The 23,606-nt window shown below is 40.4% G+C and overlaps 1 protein-coding gene across 1 annotated transcript; it reads right to left on the reverse strand.

The window, feature by feature from the left end:
• Positions 1-998: 998 nt before the first annotated feature.
• LOC116336469 (arg8-vasotocin receptor-like) lies at positions 999-9,370 on the reverse strand. The gene is made up of 2 exons (XM_031760361.2): positions 8,262-9,370; positions 999-2,638 (listed from the first exon to the last, which is right to left on the reverse strand). The coding sequence occupies exons 1-2, from the start codon at positions 9,181-9,183 to the stop codon at positions 2,355-2,357; spliced, it is 1,206 nt and encodes a 401-aa protein (XP_031616221.1). The 5' UTR covers positions 9,184-9,370; the 3' UTR covers positions 999-2,354.
• Positions 9,371-23,606: the final 14,236 nt, after the last annotated feature.

Consider the following 23,606-nt stretch of genomic DNA (forward strand, 5'->3'; position numbering starts at 1 on the left):
GCCAATGTTGTTGCTAAGCTGCTAGTTAGCCAGTGTTTGCAGACCAGTGGCCATCTTCCATGCACGCTATAGGCCACTGTGGAAATCTGCTAGTGATTAAAGCAGCACGTTCTTTCGATTTCACCCAGCAACCTCCAGCAACCAGTTAAGGAGTGCTCATTTTTCCCTTTCGTCTGCTGGTTAAACCACGTCAACTCTCGAGCAGTGAGTTCATGATGTCACTCGGGTCACTCAGGTCCACTCTTTAGCAAAATCACTCAAAATGCAGTCTCACAAACCAGCTGATGATGTCACCACGGTTACACTTTAGGAAAGTCTTTATCAGACGGGGACAAAAACAGCTGGAAATGGATGATAATGCTGTGCTGTAATATGTGGAGATAAGCACTTGTTTGTTAAACATATAAATGTCTGAGCTACACTGAGCTCTCACTGTTGGCTTTTTGGTGCTCCAAGTGGCCAGAAAATATAAATATTTCACTATTAAGCTCAACCCTGACACATTCACACTGGAAACATGTTGACTCTGAACACAAAGAGAACCAGAGCTAAAGAGGTTAGATCAGAAACCGTTACCATCAAGAAACATTTTTGAGCAAAGACAAAAATCTTCATGGAGCCGCAAAACATGCTCGAGCTTTATCAATTAAAATGATATAATGTTTCTCATGCAAGCCACCGAATTTGTGATCCCTGTTCTAGAGAAAAAAAGGTTGATCCTATGAGGAAGTACCTCAATTTATTATTCAGATATTTCACTTAAAACCCCTGAAAGTCCAGTTTTATGGTGGCACTGCAGGAAAACCATAAGTCTGATGATCATGATAGTCTGTAGGAAAGGTTACTGACTTATGCAGGTCAGATCAATCCACAGATCTATAACTAATCATTTTCATTACTTTAGCTCTTCACTGCTGTTGTACTTAGTGAAAGTAACTAAAAGCAGGTAAGTGATCACCTATAAAACCCTCCTGTTACAGACAGAAAGCAGTCGAATATCACGTGACAACACAAGCAACAGCTTTTATCTTCCTTTACAACAATTGCAATACATATTACAGCAATACAGAGATGACAGAATACATCACACTCATAAAATATCTTCAATATCTACAAACACATCTGGGAATGAGTCTCTAAAGAAGCTCAAAGCTGTTACAGAAGCCAGCAAAGTATGAGCGAGCATCAGAGCATCATAATAAAAGTTAATAATTAAACAGATGTTCACAGAGGCAGTGTTAATTATACTGAACAAATAGCACTTTTAATTAGGATTTACACTTTTAACAAGCGTAGTGTGGATACACGTGTGATTGTCCCAGAGTCATTTCCATGATTTAATTATTAACTATCAAAGTTTTAAGGTTCCAGCTCCTTAAAAGTAAAGATTTTGTAACCTAATTTCTTTTTGTGAATGTTTTGTTTTTTGTTTTTTAATTTTGAAAAAAAAAAAAAGTTTAACCCAAACTTTCCACATTTTATAACTAAAAGAATTCAATAAACATTAAGAAAGTACCTTTCCACACCAGTGTCTTTAAAACACTGATTTCACAGTAATTCAAATTCATCCGCCACTGAAAATAGTCCCCCCAAAATGCACTATTTTCCTGTTTGATTGTTAAATTTAGAAAACAGCACAACAAAGAGGATTTTATCGAGGCTTTAAGAGCTGGAAATACATTTTTAAAGTTTTGTATGTTTAGAGGGAGAAAGCAGAAGCGACAAACACATGGCTGGTCTTTAATCTTTCTTTTTTTTTTTGAGGGGGAAGGGATTTGTACATGAATTAATTTAAGGACTGCAGAATAACACCAGACTTATCCTCAAGTCTTAAAAAATGATTTCGTAAACATGCTTTAAATACTTTAACGAGCGCAGCTCTCCAAGGAAACACACCCAGTAGTGCATTCAAAGTGAAATACATCCACACTGCCTGTACTGTACAGCATTTATTTACTCCTGGAGCTCAGGTAGGCAGCCCTGCAGCACCAGGGTTCGTGGGTACGAGGACATTTATTTTTTGACATGTAAAAGGCGAGTGCAGACGAGGCCATCATGCTAACAGCTACAGTGACTAGATTTGTTTTGATGCCATCTAATCCCCACAGTCTCCAACCCCGCAGACTGGAAATGAGTTATTAAACGTCAGCCATGTGAACCCAAACAAGCCAAACACCAAAAATGTCCCTTGGAGTAAACTTTCCCACTCTGGATCGGACCAAAGAAAACAGAGTGTAGGTGTGAACGCACCCTCAGATGATGTCATACCTTCCATTACTGCTGCAAACCTGCTGCAGTTTTACTAAACATGCACACACACACACATAAACACACACAGGTAATGTTTCTGGGGGTCAGGATGCAGATGGGATTGGCGGGCAGCTTTTGGGGGTGGGGTTGAGGTCTCTGAAAGGCTCTGAAGGGCGTTGACCCTGCAGGCGGGTCAGCAGCGTGGTCCGGCGGATGCTGCTGTCCGAATCCTGGTGGTGGAACCGGTTTCTCAGGTGGCAACAGCACGGCAGGCTGCGAGCGAAGTCAGACAGCAGGTTACCGCTGAAGATCATGTAGATCCAGGGGTTGCAGCAGCTGTTGAGGCTGGCCAGCAGGGCAGAGAGCGTCACGGCGGCATTCTCAGAGTCTGCAGGGGAAACGGGAAGAGAGATTTATGAAGCACACTTTGAGACGTCAAATAAACCAAAGTGTTTTTCCTCTTAAAGTACATGTACCAGTCTGAAACACACTGGAGTACTGCCAGCCTGCTGGGCAGCTCTTAATGAGGTTTGGCCGCCTTCTTGTAGCTGTGGCCTGCAAAGTAACCCTGAGTTAACGCCAGTATTAACAGACCAGCTCAGCTCCCCTGCACCACCGATAACAAGGACAGCTAATGCTGAAGTCTGCATGAGACTCAGCATTTTTCTCCTGATTAAAGACAGATTGTTTGCTGTGAGACAGCGGCAGAGGTTTGGAGGGACAGAAATGGTAATACTGACGTGATGGAGCCGCTGAGACAAGTTTCATTACAGCAGAGCAAATGGTTAAGTCGAGTGAGGCATTCAAAGAGGAGACCATCAAATAGAAATACATGCAAAAACACATTAACAACTCTAAAAATACATTATTTTGCCTTGCTATCATATTCAGGCCTCCTGTCTTTATGACCTCCGAAGGTCATGTGTTTGAAAGAGTCAGCGTGTCATTCTGTTTGTAAGCACGATAACTTACATCCACCAAGGTCTTCAAGGTCAACTTAGTGATTTATAACTTATATAACCTCTTACAAGTTTGCTGTGTATTATCAACACATAGAAAGTACCACATAAAGATTTTAAATATTATGTCACATTTGACCTCTGACCTCTCCTTCAAGGTGAATAGATTGATCTGCAGTCAAAGTGACAATAATGCTATGTAGAGCTACTTAAAACTTTTTTTCTAACAGCCATTGTTTGTGTTGACAACATATAGACATACGGTGAGTATGTGGGTTCTAAATATCACGTCACTTTGAACCTCTGAACTCTTCTTTAAGGTCAAATGAGGTAAAACTTTCATAAAATGACTTTTATATTTAAAGAAATTCTATAAAAATTCTGCTGTCTTTAATTCAGTTAAATTTAATTTAATTTATATAGCATCAAATCACAACAACAGTTGCTTCAAGGTGCTTTATATTCAAAGGTAAAGACCCTACAATAATACAAAGAAAACTCCACCAATCAGCAGGCACTTGGCAACGGTGGGAAGGAAAACTCAGTTTTAACAGGAAGAGACCTCGGCCATCTGCTTTGACCGGATGATACTGGTATACGAGGATTCTAAATGTCACAGTGACCTCTATCCTTTGACCTATGACCTCATGTTTGCTTTTCATGGCTGCCTTTCTTTCAAGTTGAGCCAAAACGTCTTCTATGTGAGAGAAATGACAGAGAGAATGAGCTGCTTAGTTTGTTAGAAGTATACTTTTATACAAATCAACATCTGACTTTTACTACAACACAAACGTCCTAAAGTACATTTAAAAGAACAGATAAAACTACATGAATATGTAGAAAATACAAAAGTGTTCAACTTCTGGCCTATCAGAAGTTTCTCTTGCAGTGCTTCTTGTCATAAAACTGTGTTATTCTACAATCTGTTGAACTTTTGTTGACTTTTTGGGGCCTTTGTGTGGACAAAAATGTCATTAAACAACGTACATAACATCCAGACGCTGATATGATCGTTGGTTCCCAGTGTGGCCCCGCCCATGTGTGTGTTCACAGAAACACAAATATGTAATCAACCAATCACGGAGCAGCAATTCAGTGCTTTTAGGCACGTAAACACGATAAAGATGACCTGCTGAAGTTTAAACTGAACTGCAGGATTGAGATAAAAGTGATTTAAGTGACTCTACAATACACACAGGGTCTTCTTGATTGCAGAAAATTGAAAAAATGTTGCCTGCTCAGCAGAGCATCTTTGGGAAGTGGTGGAATGAAACATTCACATCGTGGATGTTCAGCAGACAAATCTACAGCAGTGTTTGATGCTGTCATGTCAGAATGATCCAAAATGTCTGAGGGATGTTTCCAGCACCTTGCTGAATCTGTGCCACAAAGAATTAATGAAGCTCTAAAAGAAATCGAGGTCCAGCCTGGTCATGTCCATGTTCCTGATGACCAAAATAACAGAATTTAGACTTGAAAGCATTCGCCAACCGACCAACACCACTACATCAATCATTGTTTGAATTTTTGGCATTTTTTAAATAAAATTTGACAATAAATCTCAAATCTGTAATGTTCTAGTTTTTCAACTGTACAGAACCTCCAGCAGAACCCAACAAGCCCAATAACGTCCCTATGATGATACTAGAGAGCTTCATCTCTGCTTCAGCTATTAAATGCATGCTTTAACAACAGATATGGTTTAGAAGGAAAGTGTTGGTGTTTGCGTAAGTTTGGAAGACTGCCCTGCAATATTGTAATTATTTAAGTTTTAATTAAAGGCCAATTAAATGCTTTCTTTATTTATCTTTGAGCCAGTTTAGCCATGTGTGAAGTTTCCAGCTTTTTCAAAATACCAATTAAAAAGTAGAAAATATAGAGAAGTGTGGCAGGTCACAGAGAAACTGGAAAGCAGAAACTTGTGGCCAACCTTAACCACAGAATAAATTAAAAGAGGAGATATGTGCAAAACAATTTTATTTATTTTTTTACATTTTTTATTAAACCTCAAGCCTGTGCATGTCAGTGCAGAGTAATTTTCCGACGATAGAAGTCAGGATATGAATTTTATTTTGCAGCTTCGGAGTCTGTTAAAGGAGAAAAGGCTGCCCTGGTCTGCTCACCCACTTGAAGAATTTCATTATCACTGTCATACAGAGCTTTACTGACTGGTGAGGGCATGACTGCTGCTTCCAGCAGCTTGATGGGAATTCATTTTCAGGGAACATCAGGGTTATATCATTTTCTGGCGTAAAACCAGTCAGAGCTCTGAACTTTTTAAATATAATCCCTTTCTGAGTGCAAGGAACAATTTAACCACTTTGTCTCATCTTGAACCCAAACTGCTGCCAGAGAGGAGCAAATTAAAATGAAAGATTTTAACCAAACTGAGCCTCACGTGTGAGAGAAATGTTATTACATGTGAGACAGTAAACTGGGTTAGAATCTGTCGATTTATAAACTGACCAAATTTTTACAGAACTGCCAAAAGATTATCAGCATATTCTAGTTTGTAAGCTATGATCAACCTCTAATTTAAAGGGTTGAGAAATGCTTCATGACTTCACTGATTCGATCGCTGCCTGTGTTTGCAAAATATTTTTCCGCCCCGCAGCACGTTTTACTCCAAGAGAGGAGTGTCTGAACTCTTTAAAGACATAATTACACCAACAGTAAAATTGTAATAATTTTAAAAAGTCAACCCACCAATGCAGCACTGCCTTCAACCTGTATTCTTTATTGTGGCCAGCAGGGGGCGACTCCTCTGGTTGCAAACAGACATGTTTGTGAAGAAATTTGCGGAAAGCAAATTTTAAAAATATATGTGTGTAACTAATTTACTAAAATAGGGCCCCAGTCATGCAGGGTCGAGACCAGTCAACAATCGGTCATAAACAGCAATTTATTTGGTCACAGATGACGATTCCAGCTTGTCTGCAAACACTCGCCAGCTGCCCACCGGCTAAAGAAAAGCAATGCAAACTTCAAAGTAAAAGTTGCGGCTTACCTCTGTGACCAACGCATTTCAGAGGCTTTTACTTTGAAGGCAGTCAGCCACTCGCTCCAGTCTGCATGGCAGCTTTGACAGCTTCACGAGCTGGTGAGTGTTTGCAGACAAGTCAGAGTCTTCGACAGAAATCACATCACATCAAACCTTTTTGCAAACAATTTCACCACAGCCTCGACATTACATGGTTTTCCTTAGCGATTAGTGGTTGCCTGGGACTCTGGAGCCAAATACAGCAAAGAATAATCAAAGTTATATATAAATATGACTGAGAGCATCACCGCTAGAACATCCCAAAGTTTCACAGTAACAGCGCAGAGAATACATTAGAGGTTTTTTTTTTTTTTTTTAGTAAACACGTTCATTTAAATCTCAAATTTATAAAGTGATTAAATTGTAATTCTGAGATCTAACATAAACTATATTTAACTCCTTGTGTAGTTTAGACATTTGCATTGTGAAATCTGAAACCATTTGCAGATGTGAAGATTTCACATTGTGGTGAGGAATGGTTCATTATCGTACGTGCACCAAAATATGACATCATCAGAGTTAATAAGCTGAGGACTGCTAGTGTCATAATGCCTGACACCCCTGGATGAGAGCATGACCAGGACCAGTGGTGCAATGTAACAATTTACTCAGGTGTTTTACTGATATGCAGTTCTGATGTTATGGTCTGCTCCTTTTCTATTTTGAGTGAAAATGTTGTGTTTTGTACTCCGTGTTATTAGTTTTAAAGGTTTAGTTACTCATTTTTATGCAGATGTTAAAAATCTATAAATAGATAGAAGGTAAAACTAACCAGCAGTAAATCAGCTCATTAATGTTTAGCGCCTTAACATTTTTTATGCTAAAACTTTTGCCCTGTTAGGCCACACTGTGTGTAATTATGATTATTATTTGAGGAAAAAGTATAAATATTATTTGGACCAAACTGTTTTTTCACCTGAGGCTGCAGAGATTTGGATTTTTTTTTTTTTCTAAAAGAAAAATTTCGATTTTATTTTGAAAATGTGGCTGAAATATCTTCAGGCCTGCAGTTACTGCCTGTGTGAAGCTTTGGCTCACATGCCTTAAATTTCTTTGCACTGAAGAAATGTATCTGTTGGTTTGCTGATGGTTTGCTCTTCAACTGTAATTTCTTCTTCTTCTTTAAGTACTTTCATTATGAGAACACTTTGTTTTATGAGGGTGCTTCATTTTGCACATTTTTCAATGTGTCACATTTTTTAATCTGCATCATCGGGTGATCTGAGGAAAATGAGCCTTTAGCTCTATCTGGTGTAACATATGTAGTGCACATTGTTCTTGTTAAATAAACCCAAATCAACTAAATTTATTAATTAATTTAAATAAAAATTGTTTCACCACCTTGTAAAAAAAGTTATTGAGCACTGAAGCACGTTTAAATTATTGTGCACAATAACATCTGCATGCGGGCACGAGGCTAAACACGTGCCTACGTGCAATATTACATTTGGATTTATAGGTTTTGTATTGTGATTTTTATTTAACTGGAGCCGCCAATAATTGAACCAAAGACATGTTAATTAAAGAAAATTTGCTCTTTAGCATTCTTTTAATTCCCTTAAAATTCCTTTCAGAGAAGGTGGAACGTGTAAAGCTGCATTTTCAGGAGCCACAAAGCAGAAAATTTGACAGCAGACCGGGGTGGACAAGTGCGCTAATTTCTAGATGACTGTAAAGCATTTTTGCCTCATATATTGTGGCGATGTGCCTCTTTGTTGGCTCAAAGGTGAACACATGTCTCACCAGAAAAGATGTGGCTCAAACGGAGACACGTGGATGTGTCTACAGGCTGAAATAACAGTGTTACAGGGGAATACGTGAGCTGTTAGCTTCTGTTTATTCTCACAAGAAGTTCGGATTAAATTTAAATTAAATTAAAAATCTACATTCTGCCTTTAGCTTTGTAATTCCAAACCTGTGGAGTTCGCTAGATTTACTTAAACCTCAGTCTGCCAATTCGCTTTACTTACACTTTGCCACAAGTGTGATTTATATTTTGGCAGGACACTCACCGTCCCAGGAGAAGGTCTCATCCCACACCGACCACATTTGCACCGTGAAGAAAGGCGCCCAGCACACCACGTACGCCACCACGATCACAAAGGTCATCTTGACCGTGCGTAATTTGGCACGGGAGATGGTGCTGACGCTGCTCACCGAGCTCCGGCTCAGCATCCCGCTTTTGCTGGCTTCCGCGCTCTTTCTCCTCTGGGTTTTGTATTTGAGGTTCCTCCAGATCGTACGGCAGATAAATCCGTAGCAGAACACGAGCACGGCCACTGGCACCACGAAGATCCCGACCGTTATCCAGGTGATGTACGCGCGAACCCCCCACGGCTCCACGAAGTGCCCCCAGCAGTCGTAGACGGCTGAGCCGGGGCGCACCTCGCTCAGGGAGAAAATGCAGTACTGCGGGGTACTGAGGACCAGGCTGCACGCCCAGGTGGAGCCGATCATGATATAGGCGCGCTGCGTGGGCTGCTGGAGCGTCTGCAGCGGGTGGCAGATGGCGATATAGCGGTCCACGGTCATCATCACCATCATGTAGGTGGAGGCGAACATGCCCAGCACCTGCAGGTGCTTCACGATGCGGCACAAGAAGTCCGGCCCGTAGAAGCGGAACGTGACCTCCCAGCAGAGCTGCGGCAGCACCTGGAAGAAGGCCACCACCAGGTCAGCCAGACACAGGTGCTTCATGAACAGGTGCATGCGCGACGGTTTCCGCCGTGCTCGGTACATGGCGAGCAGCACGCTCAGGTTGCCCACCACCGCCGCCACGAACGCCAGGCTCAGCACGGTGATCTCGAGCTTGGCCACCTCCTCGTTACGTCCGAACGGGTCGGTGTCGTTTCTATTCAGCTGCTGCGTAAAGTTAGAGCTCTCGGTGCAGTTTTGGTGCGTGGCATTGCAGGAGCTCACCGAGGGGAACGGCATGGTCACCGTTTCTCCTCCGGGCGCACGGAGGTGTCTGCGCGCCTGTGCGTAACCGTCAGACTGGCCGTGAAACTCTTCCAGCGTGTACGGGACAATCGAGAAGAATTCACGGGTTAAAAATCCAGAAGGGATCCATCTGTTTCCCTGCAAGGTGCACAAAAACTCCAACCTGAATCCGAGCGGCCCCTTTTAAAGTGCACTGCCCCCGAGAACCAGCCCTCTGCATGCCCAGCCTCACTGTATCCAAAGCCCCACACACGCTCACTTCATCACCTTACCCCCTCCCACCAGCTCCATGCTCAGGATAAAGTGAAAGGGGGAAAAGGAAAAGATGAACATAGAGGACAAAATAAAAACTGAAAATACCAGATTAAAAATTTAAAAAACGATTATTTATTTAGTCTTTAAAAAATTGCTTTGAAGGTCTACTCTCTTCTTCTTCTTCTTCTTTTTAAATGTCACTATAATAATTTGTCAGTTTCAGTTTTTGAACTTCATCTCTGACAGTTTTGGAAAACTAACAAAAGCCAAAAAATTCCAGCTCTGGAAGTCAGAAACCTTTCCTAAGATACAAATATGTGAAAGCAGAAGATCATAACTGCTGCTGCTGTTTTGTGACCCAGAATATTTTACTGCTACTCTCTAAATTTTTCCAATTTGCCCTGCTGTGAACCCTTTTTCCAGTCATTTAAAATTACATATGGGAATTTAAAATGTCACATCTCAGGGTGCACACTGGACACCACAGACCATATTATTGGAGAGAGAATCACAATGATCATGACCAAGACTCTGGCAACAGTGAGGAGGCAAAACGCCTTTTTAACAGGAAAAGACGGGTGAACTGTCCAGGATAATTTTATTACCCAAATCAAAGGTATATTTATAATTTCTCATCATAACATAATGATATGTTTGGTCGAACACAGCAGTATTTTGTGTTTTAAACATCAGTGGAGCAACACGGGGCATTAGAACTACAGCTCTGCCTTTGAGACCATACCACCCAGTAAACTGCTCCAAGATGTCCGACCAGGATCCACACTGCACATCCCACATCCCATAACACAACAAAAAAGACAAAAGAAATGATTATTCACTTTAAGAGGAAGCAGAATCTCCATATGTAACCGGTGTGTTCCTGCACACGGCACACAAGTACCACATGTTCTAGTAAAAACAGGCGTAATGATGACAATAATGAACTAAGACACACAATCACAAACATCAGGGTGGATAAAGATATAATTAGTGTTAGAAAAGAAATGACACTGACCTCTCCCACAGAGGAATTGTAGAAAAGGAGAGAGTCCAAAGGAAGAAGAAAAGGATGAGGAGGAGCTGATAATGAGCTGATAATGAAGATAACTACAGGCTTGGAGGTCTTAAAAGTCAGGTATACCACAAACACTTTGGGGTTTAGAACACATTTTGTGTAATTATAACAATATGTGATTTATGACCCGGTTACACACACATCCTGATACATCAACAGGGAGAAGGTGGAGAAGGTGTCCACACTGACTAAGAGTGCTCAGGAAGGTGAACCTCACACAGCATCTCTTGGTGTCTTTCTACTGGTGCTCCATTGAGAGTGTCCTCACTCAGCTCTGCAGAAAATGATAAAAACATCAGAAAACAGCAGCTAGCTGCGCTGGAGACATCTTCAGCATCCTGGAAGACTCTGCTTAATCTGTCTGACAGCAGATGAAACTGAAACAAACAATGAACTAAAAGCCCCCCCTCCCCAAGCACACACACACACACGAATTACAACACATGCCACAACAATTGCAGCAGTAAATCACAATGTGCATTTTGATGGATTTTTAATGTGCAATAATGGACTTTTTAATGCACACACTGACAACGAATGTATGGCACTGTAGAAATATGTTTTGTGTGCCTGAGTGGAAAGAACTGTTTTATTATTTCTATTTACGGTATAACTTATTTATATCATTAAATTAATTGAGTCAGATTTTTGAGTGCAACTACATTTACTTGTATACGTTTTTTTTCTGTGAGTCTTTAAAAAGTGTTTTATAATGCGGTCAAACAAGCATTCAGTAATCCAACTTAAAAAATGAAAAATTCAAACCACCAAACTTGGGTGAAATAATGAATACCATTAGATACAACACCACGGCTTAGCTGTCAGTTTACATTTTGTGGCATCACATGTAACGCCTGCAGGTGGATGAAACTATACTGAGCATGTGCAGTAGGCTGAAGTAAACCATGATGCTTGAAAACTTTTTTGGAGCCGGTGCCAACAGCAGATCCAAAAGGTAAAAAAATCCCTCCACGAGCATTAGAAGCCCACTTGCCAGCAGGCTGTTTTTCTTATGAAGAATAAAGCGTGAATCCACATTTGTTTTCAGTTTATGTGCATATTAGAAATAAAAAGATGACACTGTGACCATTAGAAATAATAAACAGCAGTGCTTAAAGTCTTCCCGCACATTTTCCAAACCAACTTTGCCTCACGGGACCTTTAATTCTCCTCCTTTGTGGCAGAACTTCATCGTCTCGCCGTCCTTTGCCAATGAAGTAAATAACGCCGTCACTTCTTGCACTTGCTGCCTTACAAGGCCACAACTTAGTATCTTAATGTTCAATCTATATGCAAAGAACGCGAGCTGAGCGAGGGATGGAGAAAGCGGACTGTTTTTCATGTCAGAGGCAGAGCCAGCTGCAGATGCAGACGATTACATAATGTGTTGTGTTTAAACAATGGTGGGTAATGGTCAGGGCTGTCAGGAGTTATAGATTAATTACGCTGTGATTAGAAAAGCTGTCAGGCTGGCATGGAAAATGATGCATGGCCCAGGCCGGCGTGCACACTGATAAGGGCTCAGAGGAAGGCACACATGGGAAAAGGCGCATGTTACATGTGTATGATATGCAGGTGCGCACTCCGAACACACTTCCATTCTCTGTTTTGAAAGGGTTATGTGACCAAAGCCACAAAAATCAGTATTTTCTCCAGGCACGCATATATTAGTCATATTGATTTCACTGTGCAAGTCTGAGTGTGGTTCTGGAGACCTCAGCAAAGCAGGGAAAACCACCTCAAAGCCAGAGCTCAGGAGCTTGGCAGAAGTGTTTTTGTCTGTCTGTCTGTCTGTCAAAATGTGCAAAATTCAAACATGAAACTTAGCAGGTGTGCAGCTCAGTTCAAAATACAGGATCTACTTCAGCTGGTGTGATCCCAATCACAACATGGTGTCTAGCTTCAGTTATTTATATTATATAAACAAAAAAATTCAGCTAATACTAAACAGGAAACCAAAATCTATAACAATCTCTTGCTTTAAACCAAAGACTGTATATAAAAGACGGACACAGCCAGCATAACATCACAGAAAGATTGAAAGATATTTTAGACACGTGTGGTCTGATTGCAGTGGTGGTCCCTGAGAGGTCAAATGCACTGTGACTGAAGAAAACACCAGGAAATACAAAAACGCAGCAAATTTTAAAAATAAAAAATGGAAGTGTTTCTGGGGAAGAAAAATATTTGTCACTTCTTTGAACAGTTTAAAGAAGTGACAAAGTAAACAGTAAACAGTTAATAGCAAACGTGTGTCTACAGTATTATATAAATCGTGTCTCACATGTTTTTGTTTCTGTCACTGTTCCGTCACGTTATTATGTCCCCAGAAACACTTTCATTCTGTTTCGCGATTGTTTTTTTGTTTGTTTGTTTGTTTGTTTTTTGTGCTTTTGATGTATTTTTCTGTTAGCTGTTGTTTTCTAAGTTGCTGTGCATTTGAACTCTCAGGGCCACCGTAGTTTTCTGCCCCCAGACTGGTTCACTTAAAGCTAACTCAAGCCCGACACTGGTCTGACTCCTGAAGCAGAATAAAATCCAAAATCCAAATCTGTAACCAAAAAAGGCAGCGTGCCGTTAAAGGCAGGCAAGTAGGGAAACAAGTGGACACAAAGTTTGAGTCAAAAAAAGATTTTAGGCAGAACAAGTGAACAAGTGATGTGAAGTGGTTTAACCCTTTAAAGCTTGGACCATGAAACAAAAGCCAGAAAATTCCCCTAAATTTCAGAATTTTTGAGAATGGAAAGTTTATTGAACCATCTGATAAATTTCTTTCAAAACTGGTGAAGATGAAAATTGCCTAAAAATGTATTGTGAGTTTTATTTAGGTTTTTCAGGGGGAAAAAATCAGATGATGGAAAAGTCTCAAAAGCTCATAATAAATGGTATGATATACTGAGCGCATACAGACTAAAGGTTTAAGCCTGCATTCTTTTTAAACGAAGTCAGTGGACCCACTAAAGTCAAAGTGGCACTACTTTAACTTTAAGCTGTAATAGAAACTAAATGGATGAGTTATAAAAGCAAATCTACTGTCCTCATAATCATTATGAAGGAGGAAATTCTTCATGGAGACCAGTGCGTTTTGTGTCAGGCTGTAAAAATGTTTATTTCTGAGGCTATGAGGACGGACTCACCTTTGAAGCCAGCCTCAAGTGGCCACTAGAGAAACTGCAGGTTCCCATTTGCATAGTCACAGCTGTCTTTTTTCAGTGCTTTGTGTGTCTTTAGGGAAATTTGAGTCCCTTTGTAGCTATTTTGGTAGTTTATTACGGAAAAAAAAACATGAGGGTAATTTTAGATCTTGTTGTGTCCTGACCTTTCCAGGGTGCATCCTGCCTCTCACCCTATGGCAGTTAGGAAAGACTTCAGTCCACGCAGATGGAAGGATGGATGGATTGACTGGTATGTTGATAAACACTTTTCCTTCCTGATCTTGACTCTTTCTCTGGAGGTGATGTGGACAAATAAGCACTGTGTCAGAATTTTTTTTTCTCCAAATTCACATTTTTAGCGTATACATTTACGTGTTTATCAGTCCCTGAAGGCTATGAGTCTTTTAACATCATCTGTTCAGGAGTTTTTGTTCCAAAATAGATTATGTAGGTTTTCTGGAGCCAGAAGTATCAGCATCTGTTCCAGGCAGATCATTAGTATCGATCTACAACGCTATCAGGACTCACAGATGTGGATTTTCTGCTCCGAGGCTCTAAATAAATCTCACTCATTGCGCCTTTGAGTTTAGCTCTCGGTACACTTTAATTAACTATACATTATCCTAGTCAGTGTGCTGGGCTTCTCTATTATCTCTCTGGGTCCAGGTTTGGCACTTCAATACACAGTAATTCAATCCTAAATCAACAGCACGCCTCGGGTCCAAACTGTGAGAAGCCAGAAAGAAAGCACACCAGAACGGATATGAACTGAGATGCCAGAACTTCTTCCACCATTCAAACCCTTTAGTGCTGGCCAAAAATGAATCAAAGTCTCTTTTCTGCTGGAAGTTTGTACCAAAACACATGACTCATGAGCTTCTGGATGAAGCAAGAGCTTCTTCTTTGAAAAGCTTTACAGCTTATTGTAATAGCTCCAAATTTAGAGAAGGACCACAGAGAGTTTCAAACCAGCTTAAAAAAGACACAAAACATGCAAATGTGACTCAGAGCAGTCCTAAAAGGCTTACATTTTTTACAAAGAGGCTCAAAACGAACCTAAAATGAATTAAATTGGACCCCAAAGTAGCAGCTGGAAAGAGGAAAAAGCTTTAGTGTAATCATGCACTTTGTCAGGGGTGGTTTGTGCTGGTGAGACTTAAAGCTGGCTGGAGCAGGTGAGCGAATGGAGAGCGATTAAAAGAGTGATTGAAACTGACAGTTATATAGAGAAAACCCTGCAATCAAGCAACTCCCTATGAGAAAGTGCTTGGCAACAGTGGGAAGGAAAAACTCTTTTAACAGGAAGAAACCTCAAGAAGAACCAGGCACAGCAAGAGGTGGCGTTGAGTAAGACAGGATAAAAGACAAAGACATGAACAGAAGACTTAAATAAAAGCTAATGATTAATCAGAAAACAGTTTAAAAACCATCCATGATATGAATGTTTACATGGGCCACTGTCATTGTACTAGTTTTGTTTTATTTTGAATTTTGGACATTTTACCTTGCTTCTTGCTTCACAGCTTCCTCCTGGTTATAGTTTTGGTTATAATACATTTTTTTGTTTGTTTGTTTTATTGTTTTACTCTGTGTTTCTGCCAGGACCACAGGCAGGGCCACTGGGAGGTTACTTCTGGGCCGCATGTGCCCCACGGCCGCCATTTGAATAGGCTTGAACTAAAGGTTTAAGCCTGGATTCTTTTTAAACACCACCGGAGGGCGATGGCTGTTGTTGCAAAAGGATTTCCGGTCCTTTAGACGTCTACCGGAAAACAACCTTCGGACTTGACCGTGCTGAGATTATGGGTTCAGTACAGTGACTTAATCATGAGTTAGAGTCTAAAGGATGATTATCGAATGTACGATCATTGGCTAATGACTTCTGATTAATGAGAGTCAGCCAATGAGTTCTTTCACAGATCCACCTCTGGTTTAAAACACCATGACAACAGTGAAAACCATCATCGAGACTTCACCTAGCTGTTATTTTGTCTGTAGCTACAGGTCTGCAGAGCCCCCAAAAGTTTTCCAACACTGCTGACTCTGTGATTTTGCATATGCAAGAGGACTTCTGGTCCTTTTCCTCGTTTTCTACCGGAACTGTGAGGTTGTCATGTGTGTGTTGTCATGTGTGAGTAATGACCTTTAGACTTGTTTTTTTTGTTTTACTCTGCATTTCTGCCAGGACCACCAGTTCCCGGTTGTTTAGAATTTTGTTCTATGGTCTTGTGCCAATTTTTGTCCATTTGTGTCTGTGTTTTTCCCCATTTAGTTATTGCGTTTCACTTCCTGTTTATTTAGTTATTCGTCCCTTGTGCCTGGGGTTCGGTTTTGGAAAGCTGTTGAATTTCGGGCTCAGTTATCTGTTCTTACCTGACAGGTTGTGGTCTTCTGCTGCTGCAGCATTCAGAGATACTCTTCTGCATATCTTGTTTGTAATGACTGGTTATTTGAGTTACGGTTGCTTTCCCATCAGCTCAAAGCAGTCTCGTCATTCTTCACTGACTTCTGATATCAACAAGGCATTTTCACCTGTGGAACTGCTGCTCACTGGTTATTTTCTCTCTCTCTCTCTTTTTTTTTTTTAACTGTTTTCAGTAAAACCTAGAGACGGTTGTGTGGGAAAATCCCAGCAGATGAGCAGTCTTTAAATGCTCAGACCAGCCCGTCATGTCCAAAGTCTCTTAAATCATCTTTCTTTTGTCATTCTGATGCTCGCCTTGAACTTCAGCGGGTCGTCTACATGTCTAAATACTTTGTGTTGCTGTCATGTGATCGACTAATTAGATATTTGCATATTTAGCAAGCAACCAAATGGGTGTGCCTAATGAAGTGGTGTATGTAAGTAAGAAAGAGGCACCACAAGGATAATTTTGCAGAAAGACTGATAACAAGGCAAAGAAACACACACATGACAACCTCACAGTTTAAAGCAAACGCAAAGAAAAAAAAGCACATAGAGACTCAAAACAACAACATGTGTAAAATTACCTCAGATGAAAACTTGTAAGGCGCACATATTAAAATATAGTCTTACATTTAAAGCCTGAATGAATGATTTGATACAGGTGGATCACACATCTCCACAAAGTCTGGCTGATGACCTGGCACGTACTAACTCCCGTATATCAGACATATAACTTTGTAACTTTACTTACATTGCTGTCACAGACCTGAAATAAAGCTGTTTTTTTCAAGTTTTAAATAAATTTCAGACCAAATGCAATTTTTACCTGACAGCAGGAGCTTTTCTTTAATTTACTGGAACTGCATCAGTCAGAGAAATGAAGCAGAAACCTAAATCTCCCTCTAAGAGGAATAAAAATAACATAAAGTTGTTTTTTTGTTGTTGTTTTTTTAAAGGAAGCAAAGTAACTCAAAATTGCTTAATGCTGCATGGAAAAGATTCACAGGTTTTATCGCCACAGTCTGACATCCCTCAGTGGGAAACAACCTCAAACAAACAGCGTCTGAGTGGGTTTGTCCTCTAAAACCTCACGGTGAGAAATGGACCATCGTTTCTGTCTGCTGCTGCAGCTCCTTCTCTGAGTGTGTTTTTGGGAGATATGACATTAGAAAGAGCTGTTTACCAATGTGAGCTTACACCACAGCTCTCATCTGAAATCCCTGAGATTAAACATGTTCAACCTGCTTTTTAGGAAACACAATGAAAAACAGAAAAGGTCATTTTAACCTGTGGGTGCTTCTTTTTTCCCCTTTTTTCATATATTTTAATATTTGTGAACTTCTTGTAATCATCGGTTTGATAAATGTTTCTCCTTGATCATTTTGATGAGTCATTTTGAACTGAGGGTGTTACATAAATGAATGTTTTTGTGGTTCTAATTAAATTTTATTGTGAAAATGCTGTAATTTAAAATGCGCATAGGCCAATTTTACACATCAGGCCAATCTAAGAACAACAAAGCTGCGTTTTCCTGTCTTAAAACTCAAAATTTCATTTTCAAATCTTTTCCTCAGTTTTATGATTGCTTGTTTTGTTGGAGGAAGTTTCTTTTGTCCTCTCTGTGCTCATTTGTTGAATCATGGTGAATTCACCCTGTGCACCAAACTCTCCTCTCTAAATTATTTTGATGATTCAGTTTGAACTGAAGGCTAGATATGTCAAATTCACATGTTAGTGTTGCTCTGTAAGATAAACCAAGAACAACAAAGCCTCTAATTTATATCTTAAACTTCATAAGTCATGCTTTTTTATTACAATTCACTTTTTTGTATTTGTTTTGTTAATTATTTATTTATTGGCCAAACTATATAGTTTATCTTCTTCTTGCTCTTTCATTGCTTTTTAAAAATGTATTTACAATATTAGCAGGAGGTTAAACCACTTCAGATAAACCATTTTATTTTCACGGGTCTTTATCAACACACATACAAAAAACAGAATACGAGGAGCAATTAAAATTTAATTTAGCAGAAATATCGTAACTCTGATTTAAACTTGACGAGTCAAGTTAGTAGAGAGGTAGTTCAGGTCTGCACAACCTGCAAGAAAAAGGAAGAACATGTTCCTGCTGGTTGCAGTACTGACGTGTGGCCTGGGCTATGAAACAATTCAAATATACTCATTTGTAACCCCACAGGAAGCGCTTTTCACCTACTGCACACGAATGGACGCGAATGCCCGGACAATCAGCTAAATGCTGCCTGGCTGAAAAGTGGGACGGGATATGGAAGGAAGTGACAGCAGAGTTCACAGGTAATGGGAGAACTGCAAAGAATCAAAAGATAAAGAATGAAAATCACCGACAGTGGATCCAGTGGACACTTTATATTGTTTTTAACAATCAGTTTCACTTCAGCTCTTTGTATGCTACAACTTTGCTTTCCACCATGGCTCGCTGATGGACAAACAGCAGCACAATCGTGTCATTCCTGGACTTCCATCGGGCTGCGAACACACAACCTCTGCTGGGCAAGAAAAAATCCCAGAGGGGGATGTCTGAAACATGCATAGTTGTTTTTGATGCTCTTACTCTTTTCTCAAAATGATCAATAAGAGGATGATGTGATACACAAATTTCTTTTACTTGAAAGTCAAATAAAGATGGAAAACGTTCGTCTCCAATGTTGCAAACTTAAATTGACTTTTGGTTTCTTCCTTTTGGATGAAGGTTTTCTGGTAGACTAACAAGATTTAAAACAGCTTTTTTTCATCCACCATCACTCAGAAGAAGAAATTATAGCTTTGTTATTTTGTGGGTTACATGAAGCTCAAAACAATTGATTGTCCTCATTTTCAGTACAGCTTATTTGTAGTCTGTTGTGTCTGTATTGAGAATGTGCATGTGAGGATGGATGACTGCTGATAGAACAAATCTACCTACAGGTACAAATACAGTAAATTAAACCTTGAGACAGTTTCTCAAATGTTTGCTCGTTAATACAGATACTAATGTCATACAGATTGATACCCATGTGACATAGACACAAATACTAAGGTTATGATTGCTTACTGTCACCGGGTGAAATCTGCAAAGAGAGGCCTGCAGTTTGCATGGAAGATGTTGACTTGTCTCCAGATAGTTGTCCACTTCTTCCAGAGTGGTAGTGAAACCTGAAAAAATTAACGCAAATTAAAAATGGAAACAGTTCACCATCAGAATAGAAGTTCCACCTTTTAAAATGTGTTGGTAGCAACAGTAAGGCCCGACTGTCATACTGAAGGGGAACTTTCTTTGTGTTGCGTCTCACCTGTCAGTTTTACGACAGAGGAGTTTGTGAGCGTTTGCAGGCAAACCGGCCTCTTCCATGCAAACAGTGGGAGACCCCAGCAATCTGCTAGTGGCCAAAGCAATTGCAAGAAGGGTTTTAATGTATGGTTTTAATGTAGCAACCTTAGCAACCACTCACTAACTGGTCTTGAGGCTTTAGTGCCTATGGCAGGGGTGGGCAACTCCAGGCCTCGAGGGCTGGTGTCCTGCATGTTTTAGATGTGTCCTTGGTCCAACACAGCTGATTCAAATTGCTAAATTACCTCCTCAATGTATCTTGAAGTTCTCTATAAGCCTGGTAATGAACTAATCATTTGATTCAGGTGTGTTGACCCAGGGTGAGATCTAAAACCTGCAGGACACCAGCCCTCGAGGCCTGGAGTTGCCCACCCCTGGCCTATGGTGTTATCAGTCTGGTCACTTGTCAGTGGCTTAAGTGTTCATGAGGTACTGTTTCATGAACCGAACACCAGGTTATGGCGCCATATGCTGACACTCATCAGACCCCTAGCAAAGGTGTTAGTTGATATAGCCAAAAAGATGGTGACCATGGAAGCTGGAATCCTCTAAGGCGTACATAACAACTCACCTGTTGAATCAACTAAAACCTGAAAATGGATGGCATCAGAACGTCTGGCCCATAACTGGGCATTGTTGGCAATAAGAGCTGCAAGAGCTACACCTCGAGAGCATGAGCCCGGGTGGAGGTGCCACAAGTGCAGATCTAGCTGTTTGTAGAAAATGCTCAAGTGAGAACTTGGATGGATGAAGTGGAGAAGGGATCCATGTTGACTGAGAAGGACTGACAAGTGACACTGAGGTGGTTGTACTAAGCAGGAGGTTGGTGTTTCGGTACTTCGCTGCTCCAATTTGCATGCACATATCCTGAGTTGCACTGGAGTGTTAATGTTAAGTAGAGCACTTAGAAGAAAAGCACATGGGTAAATGAGACCTGGTGTTTAAATCGATTTGAGTGATAGTACAGCAGAAAAGCACCTTCTAAGATCCAATTCATTTACGATTTATTGTTGTAAAGTCTAAGGAAGCTTTTGAAAAAATCGCAGCTGCTCACAAAGTCAGTCATCTTTGTCGTCTAAACTTTTCTCATTTATTTCCTCAGAGGCAGGAAGTCATTAACAGCCTCTGAACAAAACAAAAAACAAAAAAAACAGCCGCCATTCATTATCGCAGCTCAACATCAGCATGAGGATCCCTGATGATGAATTATTGCAGATTCAATGACCTGAGGTGTAACCATTAGTTTATAAACACAATCCCAGCACTGGAGCCATTTAATATTCCTATTCTCATTCAGCATTTTGTCACATTTTTCCCCCTTTAAGACGGTGAAAATCCTTCATAACGTACACTCACAAACAAGTGTCAGAGACAAAATGTCCTCACTCACTCCTGTGTGGATGAAATTCAGTTAGGTCAGGTCATGTTTATTCATAATGTACACTTAAAAACAACCCCAAGTGCTTTCCAGTTGAGGAGAACAGATTAAAATTCCAAGTTAAAGAAATGAAAATACGACATAAACAAACAAACAAAAAAAAACGCAATTAAAAATTAATTAAAAAATGATTTTAAAAAAGCAGCCTCTCTCATCATGAATGGTTCAGGCAACTAAGAAAAACACAAAGTCTGATTAATTTTAATAAATACGATAAAATTCTCATGGTCTGTGGGCTTATTTTCTATTTTCTAATTAATATTCTGTTTAATGGCTCCTCTGGGTTTGAGTGCTTTCTTATTAACACGTTTTTTATTGTTTCTTAGTATCCTGATTCTGTGTTCTTAGTTAACTTTCAGTTTCTAGTCTTGGTTACAATTTCTCTGTGAAGCCTTTGTTCCCTTTGGTTTTCCCATCTCGTTACCTTGATTATGTTCAGGTATTTTTTTGCTATCCTGGCATTTCCCTTTTCTTGGATCAGGCTCTGACCAGAGTGTCTGTTTGGATTTTGCTTCCTTACTTCTTGGACTTGCAATCCAAATAAATTATTCTTCCTGCTACACTTTCCTGAAAAGTCTAAAAAAGCAACAATAAGAGCATCATGGCGCCAGAGTTTGGTGATGCTTTGATCTGTGTTTATATCGAAGTTTTGATTTCTGTTTGGTTTTACTGTCATAATGATAGTCATTTCTATTCTCAACTTCTGATTTGTTTCTTTGCATTTCAGTCATTTCTCCTATCGCTTCTCTGTCTCTGCGCCTCGCCGCCTTTGCACATCCTCGACTCATCTCGTCACGCCTCAGGCCCTCCCGCCTGCGTGGAGCCATGTGGGGAACAGCCGAGGGGCGATGGCTTCAAGCAACAGGTTTAACTGAAAGAGACACCCTCATTTAGGAGCCGTCATTTCACAGCTGCATCACCCGTCCATATTTTTATGAATGCTTACAGCTGTTTTTTTTATTATTGCAGTTGTAACAATGCTCATGACATGCTTTATGTTCATAGAAGAGTTTTCCTCCCACGATTTGTGTCATGCCTCTTTTATATGTTGAAGGTAGAAAAGAACAATGCACATTTATTTGTGTCACAATTCATTACACTCGATGTGCTTAACATAAAGCGTCATCTTCTTCTGAAGTATCTTGATAAACGGTGTTGGGGATCATGGTCCTCCAAGATGTCCTGTCTCTCACACCGTGAAGTAACTCATTGGTTGTTGTTTTTCATCCTCCAGATGAGCCACATGTGCTGCAGTGATGGTATTCACAGTTTTCTTGTTTATTGTCCTTGCTTTGCTTCCATATGTGAACATAGCTGTAATGTAAGCAAAGGCTTTTTCTTGTCTCAAAAATCTTTAATAATGTCTTTTCCAAATCAGAGAAAGCTTTCTTTGCTACTGCAGCTGGATTCTTCATGTAACCATGAAATGGATACCACTGTTCACGGTAGAATCCAACTATTCATAAAAGATCAAAACATTAAAAAAACCACCCTATGTTAAAGTCGAGGTAGACGTGTGGCCTTCTTCTGATCTGATTTTCTTTCCTTCTGTCATGCCCTCAGGTGGAGTTGCAGGCAGAGCCTTCTCTCTGGGTAACTGAGGACTAGGAGGTGCAGCTGTTCTCTGCCAGATAGTTTTCACCAGCTTGATGATAAATTGACTGTCCATGATGTTTTTGAAACTTTGTGCGTTCCAGTTTCCTCGTCCTTTTCCTGGTTCCCTTCTGTGCAGCTTGTGTTGGAAATCATCCCTTGCCCTGTGGAGAACCTCTATAGCCACGCCAGCTCATTAAACCTAACACACAGAACCAAAGCCTTACCTACACCTTACTTCTCAACCCACTCTCCACCGAGCCGACCTCAGCCTCTCATTCAGCCTCAGCCTTGCTGTTATTTCCTTGCTGTTATTTCCATTCCATTGCTTTTGAATCAGGCTGGTCTAAAAGAGCAGCAAAAAAGCACTGACAGTGGGCACAGACTTTTTTAAGTGAGAGGTGTGGACCTCAGTGACCTGCAGGCAAATAATGGATCTGTGATATATTTGTGAGCTGTTCCCAGATCGTTGATACACTTCTGTACTTTAGCAGCCGCACTATTTCAAGCTTTGTATATATACAGGAAGTTAAGTAGTCCAGCCAAGAGGTGATCAAAGCCTGGATAACTGTGTCTAAGTCCCTTTGGAGACAGAAATAGCTTTAATTTAGTGATACTTCTCAGCTGGGAGCGAAGCTGCCCTTCACTGAATGATTGGCATGTTTGTTAAAGGAAGTTAGAATCACAAGAACACAAACACACACCCTAGTTAGCGAGTAGAAAAACACGTCCCTGACACACGCACTGAATCATGATTACATGTGTAATGACCTTTCTGAGAATTGTTAATGGCTGGTGCAGCTAAGAAAGAAATGAGCTTTGATTAGCAGCACTTTTATCTGACTCCAACATGACCCTTTAATTAAAGTTACGAAACAGCCGCTGAGCTCAAGGACCCAACTGATCGCACACACCAGCAGCTGTGGAGACTCACTCGGGGGTCACAGCATGAAAATCTCTTCATTTTTGAAGAAACACTCAGCACAGCACAGGGCTGCTTTGAGATTTTTTTTTATCTAGATGTACAAGATAAACACAAATCTGAAAAAAAAAATCACAACCTAAAAGCCACTGCTTCGGGGCGTGGCTTCTTTACAACCCCACCCCACTTCTCATTAATCCCACTGTGGAGCTAACCTGGGTTGCAG

This window comes from Oreochromis aureus, linkage group 17, assembly GCF_013358895.1.
Source record: "Oreochromis aureus strain Israel breed Guangdong linkage group 17, ZZ_aureus, whole genome shotgun sequence".
NCBI lineage: Eukaryota > Metazoa > Chordata > Actinopteri > Cichliformes > Cichlidae > Oreochromis > Oreochromis aureus.

Bases quoted from the DNA above. Each gene is read 5' to 3' on its own strand.
- LOC116336469 (XM_031760361.2), bottom strand. From the start codon at position 9,183: ATGCCGTTCCCCTCGGTGAGCTCCTGCAATGCCACGCACCAAAACTGC. The intron at 2,639-8,261 runs GTGAGTGTCCTG...TTTCCCCTGCAG, and splicing joins TGAGACCTTCTCCTGGGACG to ACTCTGAGAATGCCGCCGTG.